Source organism: Battus philenor, unplaced genomic scaffold (assembly GCF_028537555.1).
Source record: "Battus philenor isolate CCGP_79_NKW_IND1 unplaced genomic scaffold, ilBatPhil1.0.hap1 SCAF_25, whole genome shotgun sequence".
In the NCBI taxonomy this organism is placed as follows: domain Eukaryota; kingdom Metazoa; phylum Arthropoda; class Insecta; order Lepidoptera; family Papilionidae; genus Battus; species Battus philenor.
Genome location: NW_027181688.1, coordinates 7,735,780 through 7,758,709, shown reverse-complemented (window position 1 = coordinate 7,758,709; position 22,930 = coordinate 7,735,780). Strand labels below are relative to the sequence as shown.

The window sequence follows — 22,930 nt, the reverse complement described above, 5'->3', positions numbered from 1 at the left end:
GAGCGTGCCTGGAGGAGGACGAGACTGCTGCTCGCGTACTACTTCGCTGTAATACCATACAGAGCTACCCATCTCGGATCGCCGAGGTGTCTCTCGGAGATCGCCGGCAACATCAAGGGTCTGTTGGGATTTCTCGAGGAGTTGGATTGGTTTCATTAAGATCAACCACTACGTAAAATAAACGCATTGACGCTTAGTTGTGGAAACCAGGCCGCTGAGACAAGAAAAAACATGCGCTCCTGAGTATGAAAGTGATGAAATATCAATATTGCCGATCTTGTTAGGTTTCGGTTGAAGTTGATGCTGTTAGCCCGGAGGCTTTTACAGCTTCACCTTCGTTTCACAAATTTTAAAAATAAATAGGTAAAATTTAAATTGATCGAATAAAGTTATTATCAATAATGAACAATGTATCCAATTGTTTAGCGGAAATGAGCATGCTCGACCAAGGCACACCGCAAACTTTAGGAACAAACTTCAACACATCTATTGACAAAATTAAAAGATCTAAGATTATTAACAAAATCAATTTAATTGCTAATTATAAAATTATAAAATACATATGAAGTTGAAGTATTTTGTCTATTAAAATTAAGAAAATAATTACTTTTAAAACAATAATTATTTACAATCTTAACTTATTTTAAATGGAATACACTTTTAAGAGTTGTCCACATCAAAATTAAATTTAAAACCAGTAGAGGAAAAAGTAAATTTAAACTGCTTCTCTCGATTTTCTTTTGTTACTTTATTACTATCATCTAAATTTTCATTGTTCGATGCATTAGTTGATGCTTGATTCTCTGCGGCATTTTCATTATTATCTATAACATTAACAGGACTGTCTTCTTTAATACTAATGTTTTCAGTACTTTCTTTTTCTTGAGGTACATCAAAATTGAATCTGAATGAGTTATTTCCTGTGCTCTGAAAGATGGATTTCCTCAAAAAAATTGCTTTTGGTTTTGTAGGGTTCTCTGATATCTTTATTTTACTGGTCACTGTAAAAAACAATTATTTTAGATCTCTCTAAGATTAGATCAATTATTTAATTTACACAAGATTACACCCATGCATATGGTAATAAGTTGTTACCATAGCATGTTCAAAATTTAAAAAAAAATTTTAAAATCATAAACAAAGGATATTTATTACTTTTTGTAGTATTCATAGATGAATATAACAAAAAAATCACCAGAACAACATGTAAATAAATATACACTGTACAAAAGAACTATTTTTCAAATAAAATAATTATACTGTGTAAGATTTAATAACATTCATTGTACACTGGTCACTGGCAATCAAATGCACCTAAGTACAGAGTGGACACTAATATCAGTTCTCAGTTCCTGTATTGCCCATATCCAGTATTCTCAAAAATACCATGTGTCCTACACATTCCTCTTTTTGTACAAAAGGTAACCTTGGTCTCCACTTGGAAGTTAATCCATGTGCACAGTGGCTGACTTTCTCAAAACCACTTAAACAGTTGACACCTATTCCTTACCATACCATCAATACATTACTTCTCATCTTTTAGACTAAGCAATAGCATACACAATACAATTTTTCTTTAAAGAAACATATGACATACTTTTAGCCAATTTCTTTTCTTCGGCTGCCATTTTCGCTCTGTAATCACCGAAATGTGTCCTCATAAGTTGTCTCTTTCTAATTATTGGTTGGTTGTTATTTTTCAATACAGTTAACACTTTCCATGATTCTTGTACTGCAAAAGTAAGTTATTAAAATACTTATTTGTAACAAATATAACTATTTAATAATTAATGGTCCACCAATTCTGTCCAAACTTTTTCATAAGAATTAATAAAATAAGGCTTTTGGCCTTTTTCATTGGTGATGAAATGATTCCCCGAAATTGTGTACAAAGATAGGTTTCCTAACATGTTTCAGGTGAACCGGAAAGTAATGTTGCTTGTCTTAAGTTAAATTAATACAACTACATTTTTAACAAGGTTTTTTTTTTCTGAGCAACAATTTATTCACCTTCATTATCAACAAGCTTTTGCCATCTAGTATATAAATTTTTAATGCTGGAGCAGTAAAAATCTATAGCTTTTTCTGTAAAATATGTTGACAGAAATGACATTGCTTTCCAGTCCCCCTAATACATAACACTCCCAAAACTGTAAATGTGAAAGACGTCAAAGAAATAAGTCAAGATACAGCAGATAGTCTTTATAATGATGAGCTCAAGGAATCGCTAAACAAGAAGAAAACAATAATATTGATAGTAGTGATTTTTGACCTGACTGAAAAGACCGAAAAGAACTCTAGACGGCATTTGTAAAAAGGAGTTTGACCACTATAACTGAAATTGGACCAATTTGTTGAAAATGAATGATGGTTGAAATGATTTTAACAGGAGCTCAGAAGCAAAATAGGATATTATAGATGCTTTTTCTGCTTATCAAGAATTGACAAAACACAAAAGGAAAATAATTTATATTAGACGCCTTCTTCATAAAAAGTCAGAAAATTGGATACACAGAATAGACAGAATAATGTGACTGGAGATTTTGTTGGTTCTTACATTAGTTTAAATTGTTTTTATTTCTGTTAGAAATAGACATTTGATTTCATTTTTATTAAATAAACATCATTGTTAAATTTAATACCTAACCAATTTTCCACTAATCTTCCCTTAACCCAATTTTTTACATGTTAATAGGCTCTATTAACATGTAAAAAATTTATCATTTAGTGCTGTTTTGCATTACATACTGCTTATGTGTGCATCTGTGTTAAATGAAGTCTTACTTATATATAAAGACCCATAATATTTTTTCAGTGTCTTGATATCTTTACTTTTTACTATTCATGAATGGTGTTTATCATATTAGATGCAATCAAGATTTGGGTAAGGTATTTAGTTTATAACAGAAGTCTGTTACAAGTTAAGACACATCAACAAAATTCACACAAACATAAAAAAATGTACAGTAAATACTGCCATATTTTAAAATTAGATATATACAACATTTAAATTTGGTACAACAAAATCAGTTTTACTATTTGAATCTATGAACAAAAATCAAATATAAATTAGAAAATAACAGATATGAAATAATCTTTGTCTTGAATCTGCTGCACCACTGCACTACTCTAATCTTTGGGAACAAGGAGCACAACATTAAATTTGGTGTTCAGAGCCGGCGAATTAATTCCGACCATCTGATTTGACTACAACCTTTCAAAAGCTTATCCTCGACTTTTCCAGTTACCATCACGTTGTTGGAAAAATTGAGGTAAATTACGAAATCGAGAACACTGTACATAAGAACATTCAAAGTGATGTTATGCACCTCTTGTCACTTGCTAGTAAAAACTAGTTAAAATACGTGTTAATTATTCAGGTGACATATGCTAATAACACAAATACATTTGAGCGCTAAATTGAACATGCAATTGTTAAATCCGTATTTGATTCTGTATAGAAATTTAAATTTGTAATGATTCTATTATAACTAGTCGCTATAAAATGTTTTCAATTGGAGTCAAATTATTTACAATACCGATTTTTAGCAAGCAATTTTAATAAAATACACTGGTCATCTTACACTGCTTTTCATTGCCCTTTTTCTCCTTTAAAGAACGTTCCAACTGTTGTATACACCAACACAATTGCAATTGAAATTCTCTTGTACTCTCTTCGGGATCATTATTATCCGAGTAATCATTATTTACTTTAGTAGGCTTTTGGATACTATTAGGTTTGCCCTTGCCGTGTAATTTAACAGGTTTTGGCATATTTGAATAATTCTGTTATAACTATGCTTCAAACTTGGAAAACACAATTAATATTTTTTTAAATCTTGTCCCACGTTTGTTATGGGACTGTCAATTTTTTTTACAATAAAGGCTATAAATCAATGAGTATAGAGCCTGTTAATTTATTTTTTACCTCATTAATTTAATTTTTCAAATTGTTATTCAAAATAATAGAATAATTTTACACTTCCGTATACAGACTTGTTGTCATTTATCAACAATTACAATTGTAGTATCATATCACATCATTCACATATTTGTTTCATGCATATTTTATCCGATGATCAATAAAATAAGTAATATTTACGTCTTGTAAATATTTGGCATCAAGGACTTCTAAACTCAGAAACATAGGATTAATAAGGAAATGTTTTATTTTTCTTATAAATCTTATTTCATTTTATTGCCAAAAAGTACTAACTTACTGTCTATTTGTCTATGCCTCAATCCTTCAGAGACTATTGTTAACCTCAAAACATAATCTTTGTCACTCTTGTGAGGGTTTCGTCGGAAATAGTATGCCGCTCGGAAAATTTGGGAAAATTACACTTTCGTGGTAACTACATACCTAATCAATAATTATTCTATATCCGTTTGTTATAGAATCAATTTTTTTGCGGTGAGCCCATATATTTTATTAAAAATTTGTAGGTTATTGCTTTAGTTAAAGATTTCGTTTTATGAAATATTTCTGTAATTAATAACAGTTCATTTTTATGTTAAAATATAATAAATGTCACGATAATTTATATTGCGAAGTTTTTTTAGGTAATAATTCACATTTCGTTTAATGATTTCCATAACAAAGATGGATTCTTTGCTTTTCTGCCATCCAATTATAACAATAAAAATAAATAAAATATATTATAACAATTAAAGCAATAAGCTACTAATAAACTAATGTACATGCTTGTTAGTCGCTTTCTCATTTATTATTTATTCATTTTTTTAAGTACAAGTCGAACATTTTGTGTACGCATTTTAATATATTTTTGTGACAATAATTCTGATATGAAATGTAATGATGTTTATTTCAGGGCAGTAATAACAGTTGCGAGTTTGTCGCTATTCGTGGTCGCGAAAAACTACGTAAATGAGAGGCGCGTGGAGAATATGAAAGCGCGTGAACGCATGCGCAAAGCTAACGAAGGGGAATATCCTGATTTGTACAGGAAGCTTTAAGTGTAAGTGAAAACTGTTATACATAAACATTACAATGTATTCACCAAGCAAGTCATTTGGAATACTTGTTTAACTACAAAACTAGTTCAGGAGCTGAAATAAAGTTGTTTACTGGAAAAGTTTTGATCATTATCTACCAGAATAATTTCATCAGGTCTAAAACTATTCAAGCTGACTAAAAATAGATATGAAAGCTAAAGGGGTGAAAAATGAGCTTATGAGCAAGTGATCACAGAAATGTCAATTTGTTTTTTCTATTAGATTGTGACTGTACCTTCTGGCAGTACTAAGTCTGCAGGGTAAGATAGTAAACAATAATTAATTCTAAAACCATTGATTATTTGGGATAGGGTGTACCATTCACCATCATTGCGATAAAAGTTCATTGAATGCATAAGAACCATTATTCAATATTGCTAGTTGATTGTTGCTAATTTATTTGGTTCTTGATTCTCTTCTGGCTTCTATTCTTCTTTGTTCTTTGCTTCTATTTGGCATTTTTATTTTGCCATACATTTTGCATAGTAAAACTCATGTCCAAGTGAATCTGCACAGGTCTGCATGTGGTAGGTATTAATAATGTTTGTGTATTATTGGTTGATTGGGCAACCCCCATACATTGACAGCCAATGAACTATACATTTATACTTCTAAAGCACCAATAACCACCCTTCAAGAGCTAAGTCACACTGCATAGATAACTAGTTTAACACTTCCTGTATCCAGCATCTGTCCATGATCCTTGCTATATCATCAGTCTACCTTGTAGAGTGACTACTTGTGCCATGTCTACTAGCTCATAGTTGCTACTTAAGAACCTTTTGGCTAATGCCATCTGTTGTGAAAATATTGCATATATTCCAGATTTACTAATTATTATTAGATTTAATACTAACAAAAGATGATAGTTTTAAAATATTTGATAATATTATAATGGTAAATGAGGCCAGGCATTTCTCCTTCATTTTATTGTAATATTTGGTTGCTATTAGCAAATACACTGCGGCACACACCCACAAGGTGGACAGGTGACCTTGTTAAGATATTTGGAAAATGCTAGATGCAAGCTCCTTCCAACCAATCTTTTTGAATACACTAAGTACATATTACTGTGTTAATACTAGGAAACAAGAGTATCTTATGTAATTTAGTATTAAGTTTTGATAATTTACTTATTTATATAAAAAATATATTTTAATGTATGATACAAACATGTCAAAAGTATACCAAAAATATAGTATTACAGAGGCCAACCCAACAAAAAAAAAAGGTATAACAGCAATAGAGTGGAAGACAACCTTCCACTGGCAATGCAGGTTTATATTTAACATAGGTTTCTTTTTCTATTTATTAGCCCAGATTCTGATGAAACTACAAAAGCCAAAAAGGCTTTTTTAATAAACAAATATGTATTAAGATTTATTTTCATTCTAGGTAATTATCAACTTGAATTTAATAGTAAAGAGTAAAAGTACAATTATAAGAAATGGCAGTGCCACAATTAGACCCTGCAAAATTGCAACTGGTCCAGGAGTTGGAGATTGAGATGATGTCCGACATGTATAACCGTTTAGTCTCAACATGTCATCGAAAATGCATACCTCTGAAATACCATGAAGCTGAACTTGGTTAGTATTTATTCCTTGGAGAGAGAGAAGTAATAGTTCTTTCTTGTTTACAAATTTATTTCATTGTGTAAGGATTAGGACCAAAGAAAAAATTATGTAAATAGTTTACGGTGAACTATGCAAATGGAAATTTGTAGACGAAGAAAATAATAAGCATAGCCAAGAGGTTTTGCAAATTAGTGTCAGCATGCAGGGCACATAGTGCCAAGGACAGATGGCTGATGGGGTCTTTTATTGTTGCATAGGTGAGGACAGGCAAGAGCAGCACAGGATGTGTCTAAGGTTGTTGAAAGACATTGGACACAGGTCATTTCCAAGAAGTCCTATTGTAAATCTATGATGGAAGCCTATGTCCAGTAGTGGATGTCAAATGGTTAAAAGGATGATGCAAAAAAATATGTGATATGTATTTAGTAAATCAATCATAGAATTTAGAACTTCTTTCATTACTTCTATATTAATAACTAATTAGCTGAATAATGTAACCAAAAAAATTGGTGATTAATTACATTTTACACATAATGAAAATAAATTAAATCATTTAAATGTGTTTATTACACGCACAAAGAGAAGGATCAATTAATAAACCATTTATTTTATTAATATCACATGTATGAGAAAAAAACTATTTATAACAAACAACAAATTTTGATATATTATACTTATAAGTTATTAACTTTTATAATACCAAGAAAACATAAGACATCAACTGGTTTTGTGAAATATCTATATAGGAGGCCTAAATCCAGCTGTGGGTGCCCTATGGCTTATATTTTTTTTTAACCACAACATTCAAATTAATTTTAAAACAATATGTTTTGATTGCAGGGAAAGGTGAGTCTGTTTGCCTAGATCGTTGTGTAGCAAAGTACTTGGATGTCCATGAGCGCATAGGTAAAAAGCTGTCTAACATGTCTCAAGGGGAGTCCGAGGACCTTACCAAAATAAACTTGCAAGAGAATAAAAAATAGTAGTACCTGATGAGAAGCTATTATAACTTGCAATAATTACGTCTTTGTTTTCCTTTTCAATACTGGTTACAAGGTTATTACAAGGTGGTTACAAGGCTTTAACTACATTTTGTTTAATATACTGCCACTTCTGCATAAAGTTTTTGGTAATAATTAATTTAAAAAAAAAACATTTATTTATTGCAAGTCATCATATGCTTTACAGTGCATTGTTAGCCAGTTAAATGTACAAATAAGTGATTTTTTTCACTGACAATACTATGTTTTACAATTAATTTTTGCAAAACTGCATTTCCTATTGACAAAAGTGTTGGGTTAGTATGGGTGTTCATAATTTAGCTAATTATTAGTTAGTCATTGTTAAAATAAAATTACTAAAAATGTTTAATTTTTTTATTTCATTGTTTCACACTATAACTACAAACAACATATCTACAAACTATCACAAGCTAACATTAAATCAATCTATTCAACAATTAGTTCCCAAAGTGATCCAGGTGGACTAGGGGTCCACAGGAGTATATTACTATGATAAAAAAGTGGTGTCTGCATTTGCATTTTGACTCGTCTTCACCTATCAACATAGACCGATAATATTTTGAGAAGCTCAGTGACTGCTCTGTGTAAAAGCTTGCATTATACATTTGAACGAAATACGACTTGTGATTGGAAGTCAGTCGCAATTTGTCCAGTTTTGGTAATATGTTAGAAAAGTATAAGGGGTCCACCAGGATCAGCTAAATTTTTAAAAATTGGGAATCTCTGTATCACATCTATTTATTTTTTCCACCACAAGAAATATTTTCAATTTGTCCGAATCCATAGCCGGGATGATAACATTTTATAAGTTGTACCAACGAAAAAATATTTGCGCAAAAGAACACAATACCTTTGAGCCAAATCAAAATAAATACTTCTCTACATTTAAATTCTAAAAGATATGCATAGAATAACCAAGCACCTTGTGCAGACATCCATATTATTGTTAGGATTAAAGCAAGTGCTGGTTTAAGTCGAAAAGTATGTGCCACTAAGGGTAAGAGTGATAAGAACCAAATGAAATATTGTGACGTCATCACACTATTAAAAGCAACCAAAACTACAGCTTGACAGAACAAAGCAAACGGTAAAGTTTGACTACTGCAACCAAAAGATAAACTTATTACAAATAATATAATGAACTCAAATATTTGAGTTATAGTTTTGACAATGTCAAAGATAAGTTGGTCCATCGTCAAATAGGAGTAATAGAAGAGGACAGAGAAATTATGCCTCATGTCTCTCCTAAACAAATGATAGATGTATGTTTCAAAGAGAAATTCATATCCGTATTTCAAATACATTCCATAGGTTAGTAAAAATAATGTAAATATACATGACGCAGTTAAAATAATTTGTTTTATATTTGGCATTAATGATATAATACCGGTTTTAAGGTTGGTTTTGCGAGATATTTTATATTCGCCTAAAGAAAGGTACATGGGAAAGCTGAATACAAGAGGGTATAAGCGTAAATGTATCGAAATACCTAACAGAGCTCCTGATAATGCATATTTTTGACAACCCTTCATAAAGTTAGTTTGTAGAAAATAAATTGAAAGGATAATAAAGAAGCATGGAACGGAGTCGGCGTTGCCTCTTGTAGAAATAGTAATGCTTAGAGGGTTGTACAACCAAAAAAATGAGCAATATTTAGAAATTTTAGATGCATGTTTGGACTGCAGTTCGTGTTCTACTAAAGACTTTGAAGCAACAGTAATAAATATATCGAAAATTGAAAATAGAATCTTTCCAAAATGTTCCGTAATAAATAAGTTTGGTAACATCAAGTAAGCTATAATAGGACTGTATCTGTACGTATGTCTCATGTAAGGGGAATTCCCTGCGGCGACATACCTCGCCGCATCTGTGAACACTTTATAATCTACATCCGTGTACGGTACATCATAATATTTATCATGAAAGTCACCATAGACAATAAGAGCTAAACGAATACAGATACCTGTTATCAAATGATATTTAAAAGGCAAATTGGCAACATTATTAATCGTATCCATTTTTTTAAATTCTTGTTTTTAAACTTTTCGCGGCAGATTGTAAACATGCGTTAAATTCTTGGAATTCTTTAGCGCAATCGTCTTTCTTAAGTGATTCTTCTTTTAAAAGAACACAACGTGCGTAAAGCAGGCTCTGTTTGGAACACTTCGCAAATATAACAGGATATTTCGCTAAACGTTCACGAGCTTTGATGACTGATTCCATTATTGATTACCACTCTTAGTACTCGTGTATGTGGTCGGTGGTTCACTGAAGTCGAATTGGTCTCTTGGTCTTAGAAATATATCGTACAGAGGTTTAGAGAAAAACACGCCGAGGCCTACGACAGTGAACGTCACTTGAAATGTCCTTGGATATCTGTAAATCCAACTTCTTTTACCTAATGGTTCACTACGACGACGACTGTCCATATCTATGTATCTGAAACAGAAATGGTTATCTTTAGTTATAAAGATGTCGAAGTTGGATACAAACCGGTTCTAGAGTGACTCCGCAAGATCAATTAACATATTTATTATACTCTTATATGTTCTAGTCGTGGTACTGTAGACATATTTATATATGGCGGGCATTTTTTAAAATGGATACAATTGTATGATTTTATAAATTAGTGCAATGGACTACCAAACTATTCTCGCAATTTCTTTTTGCAAGAACAAGAAAATGTATATTATTTGTTAAATTAATTACACTATGTAATCATCATCAGTCTGAAATATATTTACTTATGTATAATTTATTTTTTCTTTTGGAATGCGACACGCAAATAACTTCTGGCAGTACAGTTTGCAAGGATTTTAAGATTCGAATTTTGAAAACGATCTTAATATATTATTATTTCTGAAATATGTTAATTTTTGGTTACGATTTATTACATATGATTTTCTACAGATTAATTGACAGGAAATGAGTTATACTTTCATCCGTTTAAATCTTTTACGCCTATACACAATTACGCTTATATTTCCTTTATATTTAGCTACATTTCTATAATTAGATATTTAAGTATAAATAGAGCGGTGACACAGATAATGACAACTGACTCGTCCGGCAGTCAATTCGAAAGTGGGCGGGGAATGAATTTAACAATGTTCACATCGGCACATTTTGCATACTACATTGTAATAGCACCGAAATATTGCACTATTTTTGGATAGGACTCTCACTGTTGCCTAATGACACTTCCGCGTGTTCCAGTCAATAGACAAAGCCGCTTCCAACCTGTTCCATTGGAAATCTATTTAGGAAGCACGCGTCCTGAAATGGACGTCACACAACTAAAATCATGGTACTCTGGTCACGTGAGCAAAAGGAAAACGGAGCTATAAAGAAACCTGCTAACCAAGGTAGAGTGAATAGCTTAATACAAAGGACTCATTTTACGATCATCGTTATTACCTTTGTGATAAATTTAGAGACACTTGTTAAATATAGCGACACCAGGGTAGGATGATTTCTTGTGATTCACGATCTAACGAATTAAATTAAATTTTTGGATGTGAGAAACCTCGGTAAAAAATAAATTGCAAGGATCTATAAGAACGGGCTGTACAACGGTACATATGAACATGATTGCTCTATCAAGTGAACATGATAATAGTGGTATCTAAAACCCTGGACGGTGGAAGGACGGTCATTTTTCCTCGTCACCCAATTTGACGGAGTTTCGTTAAGCTCGATACAGCACTATAATAAAAAGTTTGGAGACGCTATACCATTAATTCTTACCTAATTCTTGTGTGGCCTGTCGGTCACAGGCGCAAACTCCCTTGGCTCGAGGCGGTAACCTTCACACACCAGAGAAATCGACTTGAACTTGAGGCAACACTGTCTCATCGCCTCAAAGACACGCGCACAACGCACCTCTTGATAATTATTCTCTGAAAAATAAATTATTTCTGTTAATTGCTTTAAATATGGCCTTTTATTATTATCATTATTTCAGTCTGTATCCAGCGACTTCTGATGATCTCAACAAGATCGTCCATGATCTAGAACCGGTAAATCCCATCGGCAATTAGTTCTACGCACTATATAACCTACTCACTGCTACTTCAACTTGCGAATCCACTGATCTATGTCAGTTACTTAAGAAAATCTTTTGGCAGTACCTATTTAATCTACCAATAACTATCTTCTGTCACAAATGCTGTTTAGCTTTTAGACTTATCAGCTCTACCAGAAGGTGTTAAGCAAAGATCTCTTTACAGTAAGTAAGCGCTCTCTCGGAAACTGCGTTTCGGTCCATTACAGATACATATTACGGACGAAGGAATTACCAAGCGCTATATAAAGCATCGACTTCATCGATTTTTTTATTGACTCTCACTGCTGTCCAAATGGCATTTGCAGATTCCGCGAGTATGAGGTGGCAGGACGCAAAGTGAGCCCAGCGTAACTTCTCTTAAAGTAGCAAAGCTCAAGAGCTCCCGAGGGAGCTTCGACTCGGTCCGCTACATATTACTATTTTACCGGATAGGACTTCGAGTTAGAAAATCTTTCTATGGGCAATGTAGACGCTTTTATAATATGATTCCAGATAATGTTAATAAAGATCACATTTCTACATTTTTAAAAAATGTCAATGAACAATAGCATGCTAGCGGATCTTCTTTTCACCCGACAGACGCTTACTGCAGGGCTTCCCCCAAAGATCAATCATCTACGTCGTCGTAAAAAGCTTTCGGTCCAACGACCGTCGGCGGCATGAGCGATGTGCCTCGCCTATTGCATTTCTGACGAGCAATTCTTCGAGCTACGTCCATGAGTTCAGTTTTCTTGCGGATTTACTTAGATTCGATCTTACTAAGGTGCAACGGGTAGTAAGCACTGTAAATAACTTCATAGAAATAGCACCTTCATAATGATAAATCGATCGACTATCGATAACAGGTTATTTCTTTGTTAATTAAATATAAATTTAAGTAAAATATACAATTCCGCTATTTTTAGTCCAATGGACGTCAATAATAGATGAAATCCACATTTTGAATTTGATTAGAAAAAATTGCCAATCCGATGAAGACGTGTGCTAATTACAAAGAATTTGTAAAGTTGTTCCTGTTTAAACCAGTATTAAAAACGATTTAATGTGTTTTGATTCATTGATCGCAAAGTTCACTTGAAATACTATATGACTATATAAGTATCAGGTGTTGGAAAGCTTGGTTAGAACCACATGACAGGCATTTGATTACTTACTATCAGATGAATAACTATATTGCAAGAAATATTGTTCGGTAATTACCAATTGCCTAAGAACTTAAGTCACTCTCGATTCAAATAAGATCCAATTACCTCCAACAAATGTTTTCGCTAATTCTTGACGAATAAATGAAAAGGTTATAAATATTCCCGGTTCACTGGCCAACCTATTAGATTAGAGTCCAGAATCCCGCAAACGTATTTGTTTGGCGCAGCAATTAGTTTAGCACATTCCAATATAAACGACATTTAACCCTTCGTTTGCCGCAACATGGCGTCTGTCAATATCGGGAAGGATTTTTTAAAATGATAAGTGAAATATTATTTGTTTATGATCCTGTGGTCTGTACTACATCCAGAGCAAGCGACTTTAAACTGTATTTTTAAGTTGGTTCGATATAATGTAGCCTACTTTATTTCGGGCAATTCTGACCCGTACGCACCCGGGGAGTTCGGACAGATATGTCCATACGCATTCGACGGGTTAAGGCAAGTTGAAAACGCGTTACGGAATCAGACTTATTTTCATTTTACAAAAATTAATATTCCATAATATTATAATTATAATAACATCATAATAAGTTTTTCTACAAATTTTATTTTATGAACATTGCTGCAGATTTTGTTCTGCCAGAAATTATTAGCCATATTTGAATATATATATCATACATATTTGAATGATCACTTTATACAAGGCGATTGGAAATAGGAATAAAATCTTTTTGCTGATAATTGAGCTCATTCATCCCAGCATTTAGACTTATAACCTGTCACTCTGTACATTTGCAAACGATTTCTTTTCATAATTCAAAACAAATAATTAAAAGCCGTATCTACCTTCGTTCCTACATATATAGCTATAGCACAGGAACCGTACAATTATAAATTTACACATAATACTCCGTCGCTCTTCGTGATGCAAACATCAATAAACATGGCCGTCGTGTGTACAAACATTTACCCACGTTTACATCGTAATATAACAAATATAGTCACGTACATCTTTACGTTTTTATAGTTATGCAATATTTTATGCTACTTTTTATGGATTTCGATTATATGCTTTCTTTTTTTTTTCTTTGATACCAAACTCTAGATACTATCCAAATGGCATTTGCGGATTCGAGGCGGCAGGAAGCAATGAACGCCTATCTAATGACTTCTTTTAATGTAGCGAAGATCGAAGGCTAGTGGAGGAGCCTCTGCTCGGGCCGCTAATTAGAATTTTTTTACCAGATTAGCTGAGTACCTAGAATCGTTTCGGCGTACGCTCCATGATCAGGCTCAAAGATCCCCACGAAGGTACCTTGGCTTGTGTTGTCACTTATAGGTTACACCCACTTACCAGAGAGGGTCGAACCTGGACTTCACCGGTTGCTATTGCCTGGCCGATAACTACTATCACTTCGGAAAACGTTATCATTAGAAGAAATGGTGGAAGTAACTTCAGCAACGCATCGATCGAGAATCATTGACTGACCTTGTTTATTTATTGGCATACACAGTTTCACGAAGTTTAAAGTGGCAAAACAGTAAGAGTACTCAGTTAAAACTTCTTTGTAGAAACTAAACTCAAATATAATAATTATTTCACTGGAACACCGCCAAACTCTAAGATGATCAATGGAATGACAAAGCCCAAAGACCCCTAAAAGATCTTAGAGAAAGAACTTAAGGCGATTTATGAGGAGACAGATTATCTTTATTATGATGATGACTAATTCATACAAAATGCCGTTAGGAAATGCTTATATTTATGTTACATGGATATTGATACACCAACAGGATTAATACCGTGAAACGTCATAACAGTCGTGCAGTGCCTAAGTTATAGTCGTGTTGCACTTCAATTGTCGCTAAGTTCGTCGCCTGTCATTAGGATTATTTCGTGATGATTATCATCGATCGGGAAATCGCGGCTTAGCAAGCGGCCGATAAAATATGAAAGATCAAGTGGGCGGATCATTCTGATCTGAACGTGTGAAGTCAATTCATCCTGCTCGAGAGTTCTTTAACGGAGCCTTTTTTAGTTCCTTAATTACTTATTCTCGTTTAATGTTGTTGCTGTTAGCCCGAGGGCTTTCACAGCTTCATCGGAGCTGAGTTTGCAAGGCGGAAGGGTCCGAAAACTTAAAAACTTAAATATAAACGAAGTTGGATGGACGCGTACCAGTTGCATGAAGTCGTTCGCACGTAGTAAAGCGCTCTACCCGAGTAGAGCTGAGTAGTGTTGACGCTGTGTGTTTGCGACTTGGTACCCGTTTTTAAGGAGCGGGTGGACGCGGGTGTTGTAAATTCCTTAAGAGTTTTGCTACCACAAATCTGTAGATGAAAATGCCAACGGTCAAACCATATTTGTGATGTGTGCACTACTATTTGTAAATTAAAATAAAACTGCAGTATCTATCCATATCACTACTACTCTTAGTAAAACAAATACGTAACTACCCGCATATTAAAACTCCTTGAAAAAATGCCATTATTCGGCGACATTGGTGCAGATAATCATGATCAATCGATGTTAGAATACAGTACCCGGCATATACGAGCGCTACATATGCGCTCCCGATAAAGAGCCTAATCAGTGTGGCCTTGATAAGAACGACGGCGTCACTACGCAAGTGGGCGGGTCATTTCTCTTCTATGTAAAACTAAATCAAATGTATAGTCGTTTTTGTTGTCACAAGTTAATGCTGTTGGCAATTCTCCTATAAATTTCCATCCAACATATTCTGATGGGCTTAATCCTTTAAGTGCTGAATGCTCGTGGCCTAAGCAGCTCTTACGAACGGCGCGCAGACCCTAATATAATCTAATCCAAGGTGATCTGTTCAACTTTTAGGTGAAGGTTTTCTTTGTGTTTGCCGGTTTGTGGTCTCTTTATTCCTAATTCAGTCTCGAGTATATCGTCCTCAGCATGGCGCATTGAGCGCCTGACAGACACCTGTGAGCGCTGGCCTTTAAGGCTGGAGATCACATTGGTTATAGACCTACGTTTTAAGGCACTTGGAAATACTGGATGAGCAAGCATTAAGTAATTTTCTAGCGCTGCCTGGCCTGTATTACTAAAATTTAACACGAGCCAACCATTTAAAAATATCCAGGACGCGATTTTTATAAAAATGGCAACATTAATAAAGTCACACGAAGTTGAATATCTTTAAGGCAACATTTAATATAACTAAACCAAACATTTCTAAAGCTGTCCCTAGAATGAACGTTCATTTTAGTAGCATACGGTTACATATGTAGGTCCGTACGAGAACCCTCCCGGTATGACCTAAAAATGTAATAACAGGGACGTAATAGGGAAATAATTATGTAGCAGGCAATGGTTATTTTACAGATAAAAAATATATTAACGATTGAAACTTTTTGTTTTGCACCGCATAATGCTTTTGACACAATAAATTACTTATCTAAAAACGTAGGTAGAACATGTATGTAGTAACCCGTATTATTAATTTATTTTGTATAAAATTACTCATGCGAGGGTATACATTACCGTCCTAATACGATTTACTTTTTAATTCCATTGCGTAATCGGGTCGAAAGCTTCGTAGGCTAGTGGTCAGTGCTCTCAGTATCGATTTCTGTACTACGTCAATTTCTTTTATACACTTAGCTTGTCTTGCGACGCTTTGTAAACGAATCCTATAACATTGTTCACTATGTACGTTCGAGACTATATTACGTATTTCATCTTCGACCACATCATCGCTTTACATCAGACGAATTGCTGGCCAATGGCGGACTAGAACCCGATAAGGAAATAAAAATAAAGTACTGAATACATATATGTCATATAGTTAACTGATTAGCCACTTCAGCGATCTTGTTTCGTTAATAAAAATAAAATATTCATTGTAATTCTCGCCACATATTTGAATTATGTTTAGATGAGGCTGCCCATTGTCCGTAATTATATTCCTTTAGCTGCCTCTTACCGCAACCATGGGAGGAAATGAACATAGGCGAGCCGCATTCAAGTCGTACTGGTCGACCGTCCTACCGCTATCAATCTAAGAATTTATTAAATTTTATTAGACTTCGTAATTTTTCATTTTCAAATCACTACTCATAAACTAACATATATATCAGAATAACAAGTTCAAACATGTTGTGTGATTTTTTATGTCTTCTAAAATACAAATGCTGTATCTCTAGCTCTTTACCTTAATTCTGACGTAAGTCAGAATTAAGGTAAAGAGCTAGAGAGAGAGAAAACAATCGTCTTATCGACAGACGTCAGACTTCCAGTGAGTTCTAAAGTGCAAGAAGACTATGACACCTACCTACTACTACCTATGTATATACATATACTCCGTAAAGATAGTGCGAAATAGCCATGAGGTAAAATTAACACAACCGTTTTTAGTTTCATTAAGGTTAGCGAAGTTTTCTCTACTCTTTAATGTTCTAGACTCCTAAACCACATACAAAGTACGTCAACTTTTGCAAATAATGGAAAAACCAATTCATGGCGTAAGAATGTGCATTTAATATTAAATTACTGGTTGTGACGCATTTGACGTCACCAATTTATAATCATAACGCGTACATATCTCTTATTTATTTGACCCCCATTAGGTGGACCGATGACTAAGTCAAGATCGAAGTCGCTAAATGTGTGCAAGACCGGTTTTCATTTTGATCTTTTCTAAGAGCCCTGTGCTTTGCAGTACGTGTCTATCAGCTGACACGATGACCTTTCTTTTGACTTTCGATTAGTCTTTTGGGGAAATACTACAAGGAAAGAAACAAAGAAACAAACTAATATTTCCATAACTAAGAAAGGGACTAATATATAGCTACTTCAGCTATGCATATGTGCTGCATAGCGGATATAACTATTTATTAGTCCCTTTCTTAGTTAGGATGCACTTCCGCGACGTAAAGCCTGAATCTATTATATAATATTTCCATTTTACGGTTTGACAATATAAAAACTTCCACTAGAAAGCCCGTTGTAATCGACTCTCTCCTTGAAAAAAAAAAGTCGCAGACAATACGCTTTCGTGTCAACAAAAGTTTAGTAAAATTTATTTATGTATCTGTTAGATATAACTTAAATGTAAACAAAATAATCAAGCAACATATTTGCCAAAGATTCCTGTCAGTTAAATATTCCTTTGTTGAATAATTTGCATATTCTTTTTTGTCAACATTTGCAATATGTATTATATTTCTCTAATTTAATATTTCCGGGAAATATATTTAAAAAATTATTCCATTTATTATGAATGATTTAAAAAAATTTGGTTAATCAAACTATACATACGTATCCCCTTTATTGCCCTATAAAATGGCTTGCGGTCAATTTATTTTTCATATATATATTGAATTTAATTACTGGCACTACTAGTATTGCAAACTTTTATTAAAAATTCTGTTCAATTCATTTTTAGCCATAATTAAACAAAATCTTATATTCGGAATAGTTCAACCTATTCTTAGATAAGAATAACAGTGAACAGCAAATTAAAATGACACTAATCAATTTATACATATATTTTATTAACAATATGATATAATCGACATGCGCTCTTAACTCTTAAAAATGGATACTTTTATACAAATACATTATAAGATACTAAAACGAAATAATCTGAAGGTTACAGATATAACAGTGTTTACATAACATGGCCACCTAATTTACATAATATAGTGAAAATAATATTTATAATAGCAGACTGTGGTTTAGATTTGCAACAATCATTTTTCAATTTTATATATATATTAATTTCATTGAGAATTTAAACTAAAATATATATATAAATGTCTCATTAACACTATGTCCACAGTCAACAATTTTTAAATCCTAATTTCTAAATGTTATTTCTTTAGTTACATACTTTATACAGACCATAATCTTATAGGATAAATTTGATGTTGAGATTAAATAAATAAAATTTAAGAAGGCTAACATATGAACAATGAAAATGTTTTACATTGCTTTCTTTACTATATATATGCAAACTTCTTTCTTTAGTACTAAATATTTGTTTCATGATAATTTTAATTTTTTTAATTATGTTCTATGTATCAAATAGTATTGCTTGTCACCTTTAAATATAACATAATTTAAAGTAAACCAGAAATGTATGTGTAATAAATAAACAATTTTAAAAACATAATTCTTTATGCCATATGTTTATGGTATTTAAGTATGAAAGTAGTATAATACTACTGAAGAACATTATAATGTTTAATAAAATCAATCTGATGTATTGGCATGATTTCCTAAAGCCTAACCAATATCAAATCGGAGGCAAGAAGCACCCGTCATTTTCAATTGAAACAAATTGATGTGAATGATTGTTAAAATGTATAGTAAGCAATGTATTGTGAATGCATATTACACAATACATCATTTCCTATACATTTGAATAATTTTATTTTATAATAAACAGGGATTGTAACTAAATTTTAAAATAGCAACTATAATTCAAAAAGATTAAAAGCAAACATTCTTCATGTGACATTGGAAAAATTGATCATAAAATAACTATTGTTCAGAGTACAAGCTGAGAAAACAGTACATGGGATCAAATTAATTATACAAAAATATTTTTAAAAAATATGAGTGATAAAAAACCATGAACCTCATATCAAAAATAATGAAAAAATTCTTGCCTTATATCCAGATATTGGAAAGATTTGTTACTTTATGTTTACTGTGTTTATTCCCAATTGTTACTAATGGTGAGGATTTTAAGCAGTTCGCCATTACCTCAGTTAAAATATTTAGATACATATTTACCTAAAGTTGAAGTGTTGGCTTATTACAGAGAGCACTATGGCATTGAAAAATTCTCAGATGCAAATGACTGAGTGAAACGGATAACTAAAGTTGATTTTGTGCTGTTAAACCAGTTACTTTATGTTGATTCATCTATTAGTTAATCAATAATGCCACCTTCATATTTTAAGCAAAAAACAACTATATATACATGCATCCAAATAACTGATTTTGTAATAGTAGTCACAGATATTACAGTTTAAATGCATAAATTCATTTGCCATAGCGAAACGTGATAAATGTTGGTCAAAAGAATTTCTTGATAAGAGAATGAGTTTATTATTCTTTAACATTGTGTCATGCACAATTGTATGATTGTTTATTGTCATACTAAATGTATAGAAGTTCATTGTTTAAAACCTCTTTACATCTAGTATATTTTAAATGTTTTATTTGACAACATTATGAATAGGTTATCGTTTAATTTTTTACATATGTTAGAAAATTATTACTAGTACTGCTATTTTGGAATCATGTATTTCTGAGTTTCAGGGCAATAGTCAGTGTTTTAGGATTTGAAATTATAGTTAAATTCTTCTAACTTATGAAAATTAAACCAGAAAAATTACTGGGCCAACATAAACTGCTTTGTTGTAACTTTAATAACATTCAAAGCTTTATCTAGTGTTCATAAAATTAGTAACTCTTTTGTGGGCACCTGTGTATGGTATTACACACCTTTGTAATATCTCTAAATTTATTTATTTTTTGTAATAAAGTTATGAAGTTTGTTTAAGAAAGATTTGTAAAAATATCCTATTATAGTGTAATGAATTTTTAAGTATTAAAGATGTTAAAGAAGTGACCACAAAAAAACCAATTAAATTTTGTTGTTGGTTCTTCTCAGATCAGGATGCGTACGGAAACAGCTTTAAGATGAATGATGTCAATATAGTTATATCTGATTCTAATTTCTATTAAATGGGGCTCTTCTAGAATTCTTTCCATGATGCGCTCAAGTAGTTAACGTGTAATATTTTTGTGTGTTTATCAATTAAATTTGTGTTGCAATAACTAGGTTGCTCAACTTTTATGATATCAATTTCTAATACCGCTTGTATAAATTGGGTAGCAGCTCTTGTTTCTTATATGAATATCATCGATTTAATTACAATTATTAAAAACAATGTTATAAGTAATTGTTAGTTTATACATTGCATTTAGTTATCATTTTATATTCAGTATAATGAATATAATGTAAACTATAATGTGTTAAAATAAATCTAAAACTGCAATAGAGTTGTAATGTATATAGTTAAGGATTTGTTGTTTTATATAGTAAACAAATTGATTATTAGTTTTTACACACCTATCTTTAATAGTTGTTATATGGAACTACCAAAAATGGCTCATGTTATGGACAAATTGATATCAATCTTTTATTAACGGTCCCTAATATAAGATAGAAACTAAAGTAAATCTATAAAAAGCGCAATAACAAATGTCCATCTATTTCATATACATACATATTCTTCAACTGCCTAAACAATAGTTTTCAGATATGAAAACACACAGTTCATATTGTCAGTGACAGAAGCACTAACATTACATAAACATAACGGCTATTGACTGGGTTTATCTCCAACACTTTCAGGCTGGCTCACAACTGGTTTCTCCAATTGAGCTTTTTCCATAACTGGCTTTTCTGCTTTTTGCGGTTTCTCTGAAATTTGTGGTTTTTCAGAAACTGGTGGTTTAACTGTCTCAGGTTTATTAACAGGTTGTTCAGGGGGTGTATCAGAGTTTTCAACATTATCTGGTTTGTTAACCACATCAGTTTGGATGTGTGCGTTAGATAATTGATTTGTAATAACATCAGGAACCTCTTGTTCCATTTCAGCAGGTCCATTCTGTTTATTAATGTCTGGCATTGGTGGTGAGATGGAGCGTTGGATAGAATTTTCAGGCATAGAAGGAGTTATTCCTCTAGCAGAGTTTTCTTCACTTGATACACTATGCTGTCTTTGTGCAGGCACCATTGATTGATGTGACAATGTTTGGGGATGATGAGGATTGTGGAGTGGTAATCTTGATTTATCACTCTTCCTCCAAAGCGTAACCTCTTGCTGCTTGAAGTAGCGACGGTCCTCTGTATCCATCAACACTAGGTTCAGGTAGTACCGAACAGAAAATTTATTGTTTATATCACGCATAGTTGGTGTCAAGTCATATCCTGCCAAAAATACTCTTATTGGAATACTTTCTCCCCTTACCGGCGCTCCATCCATAATTTCGTATTTAGCAACAGTCTCATTTTCTGTGAACATGTTTGGTCCAGAACCAGTAGTTTCCCTTTTAATTATGGATATTTCCATATGTTTAATTTTAATGCGCACCAATAAAAAGTAAATTTTGCCTACAATAACATCTTTTAAGTGGTATTTGGACTTATTGTACTCAAATTCTATGTGAAGACAGTCTTCAATGCCCACTTCCATTTTAATCGAGTTTAATACATCTGGGTAGCTGCATAATGTATGAACCGCGATATCCACTTCTTTTACGATGTCTGTTAGACGACGAACGATTGTTGCTCGCAGGAAATACCTTAATCTGACATTAGCACCCGTATATACTTCATAGGGTTTTTCAACGTTTGCGAATTCGAACGGATACGACGTATGCTGTAGCAAATCGCCAGGCCTTGCGAGCTCTTTTACCAATGATATAAACTCGTGATGATTACCTCTGTCATAGAATAACTCAATTTGACCTATGAGCTCTACTTTAATTCCCTGATGCTCCAATTTGGACCCTGGCTTTCGTAGGGTTACATTAACACGCCCAGATACAGTTTCGCCGTCGTAATATAGTAATAACTTCTCCTTTTTGCCATCATCCGTTTTCACTTCTGCAACTTTTCGTTTGTCAGCATCATCGAACACGATTTCAATATCGGCCGTTTGTCCGAACCCGAAAAAACTCATTTTTGCACTTAACTATTACGCAAGACACTTGAAATTTTTTACGTAGCTTTCGACACAAACATTAACGATATAATTGAGCAAAACATTGAAAAGTGGCGATGAAACGCCCGCAAATCCGTGGAGGCGACTGAAAGGTTGAAGCAAAGATGGCGACTAATCCATGTCGATTGTCGGCAAGACGATTAATAAATAAAATAATGGTCAATTTACTTACCAGACAGGCATTTCTGAATCTCACAAGCTAATTTCTTACAAGGGTCGGCCGGCATATATAAAAATTGAACCTATTTTTACTAGAAATCAAAATCTCAAATTTCATTTATGTGTACATATGGTTATTTTTATTATGGCAATAAAAAAGAG

General features: G+C 32.9%; 6 protein-coding genes across 6 annotated transcripts; 2 read left to right on the top strand and 4 right to left on the bottom strand.

Annotated features, from left to right (window-relative positions):
- Window positions 1-594: 594 nt before the first annotated feature.
- On the bottom strand, window positions 595-3,851 carry LOC137924995 (UPF0488 protein CG14286). Its single transcript, XM_068768422.1, has 3 exons — window positions 3,585-3,851; window positions 1,598-1,732; window positions 595-1,001 (listed from the first exon to the last, which is right to left on the bottom strand). Exons 1-3 carry the CDS (start codon window positions 3,772-3,774, stop codon window positions 661-663), a joined length of 666 nt encoding a protein of 221 aa, XP_068624523.1. The 5' UTR covers window positions 3,775-3,851; the 3' UTR covers window positions 595-660.
- Window positions 3,852-4,270: 419 nt separating this feature from the next.
- Window positions 4,271-4,977, top strand: LOC137925041 (uncharacterized). Its single transcript, XM_068768472.1, has 2 exons — window positions 4,271-4,351; window positions 4,833-4,977. Exons 1-2 carry the CDS (start codon window positions 4,314-4,316, stop codon window positions 4,975-4,977), a joined length of 183 nt encoding a protein of 60 aa, XP_068624573.1. The 5' UTR covers window positions 4,271-4,313.
- Window positions 4,978-6,463: 1,486 nt separating this feature from the next.
- On the top strand, window positions 6,464-7,959 carry Tim10 (translocase of inner membrane 10). The gene is made up of 2 exons (XM_068768470.1): window positions 6,464-6,605; window positions 7,434-7,959. The coding sequence occupies exons 1-2, from the start codon at window positions 6,464-6,466 to the stop codon at window positions 7,574-7,576; spliced, it is 285 nt and encodes a 94-aa protein (XP_068624571.1). The 3' UTR covers window positions 7,577-7,959.
- PIG-M (Phosphatidylinositol glycan anchor biosynthesis class M) lies at window positions 7,765-9,633 on the bottom strand. Its single transcript, XM_068768469.1, has one exon. It carries the CDS (start codon window positions 9,631-9,633, stop codon window positions 8,350-8,352), a length of 1,284 nt encoding a protein of 427 aa, XP_068624570.1. The 3' UTR covers window positions 7,765-8,349.
- Window positions 9,634-9,637: 4 nt separating this feature from the next.
- LOC137925040 (NADH dehydrogenase [ubiquinone] 1 alpha subcomplex assembly factor 8) lies at window positions 9,638-9,937 on the bottom strand. Its single transcript, XM_068768471.1, has one exon. The coding sequence runs from the start codon at window positions 9,836-9,838 to the stop codon at window positions 9,638-9,640; it is 201 nt and encodes a 66-aa protein (XP_068624572.1). The 5' UTR covers window positions 9,839-9,937.
- An 8,445-nt stretch (window positions 9,938-18,382) lies between these two features.
- Window positions 18,383-22,729, bottom strand: Vps26 (vacuolar protein sorting 26). Its single transcript, XM_068768468.1, has one exon. It carries the CDS (start codon window positions 22,565-22,567, stop codon window positions 21,203-21,205), a length of 1,365 nt encoding a protein of 454 aa, XP_068624569.1. The 5' UTR covers window positions 22,568-22,729; the 3' UTR covers window positions 18,383-21,202.
- Window positions 22,730-22,930: the final 201 nt, after the last annotated feature.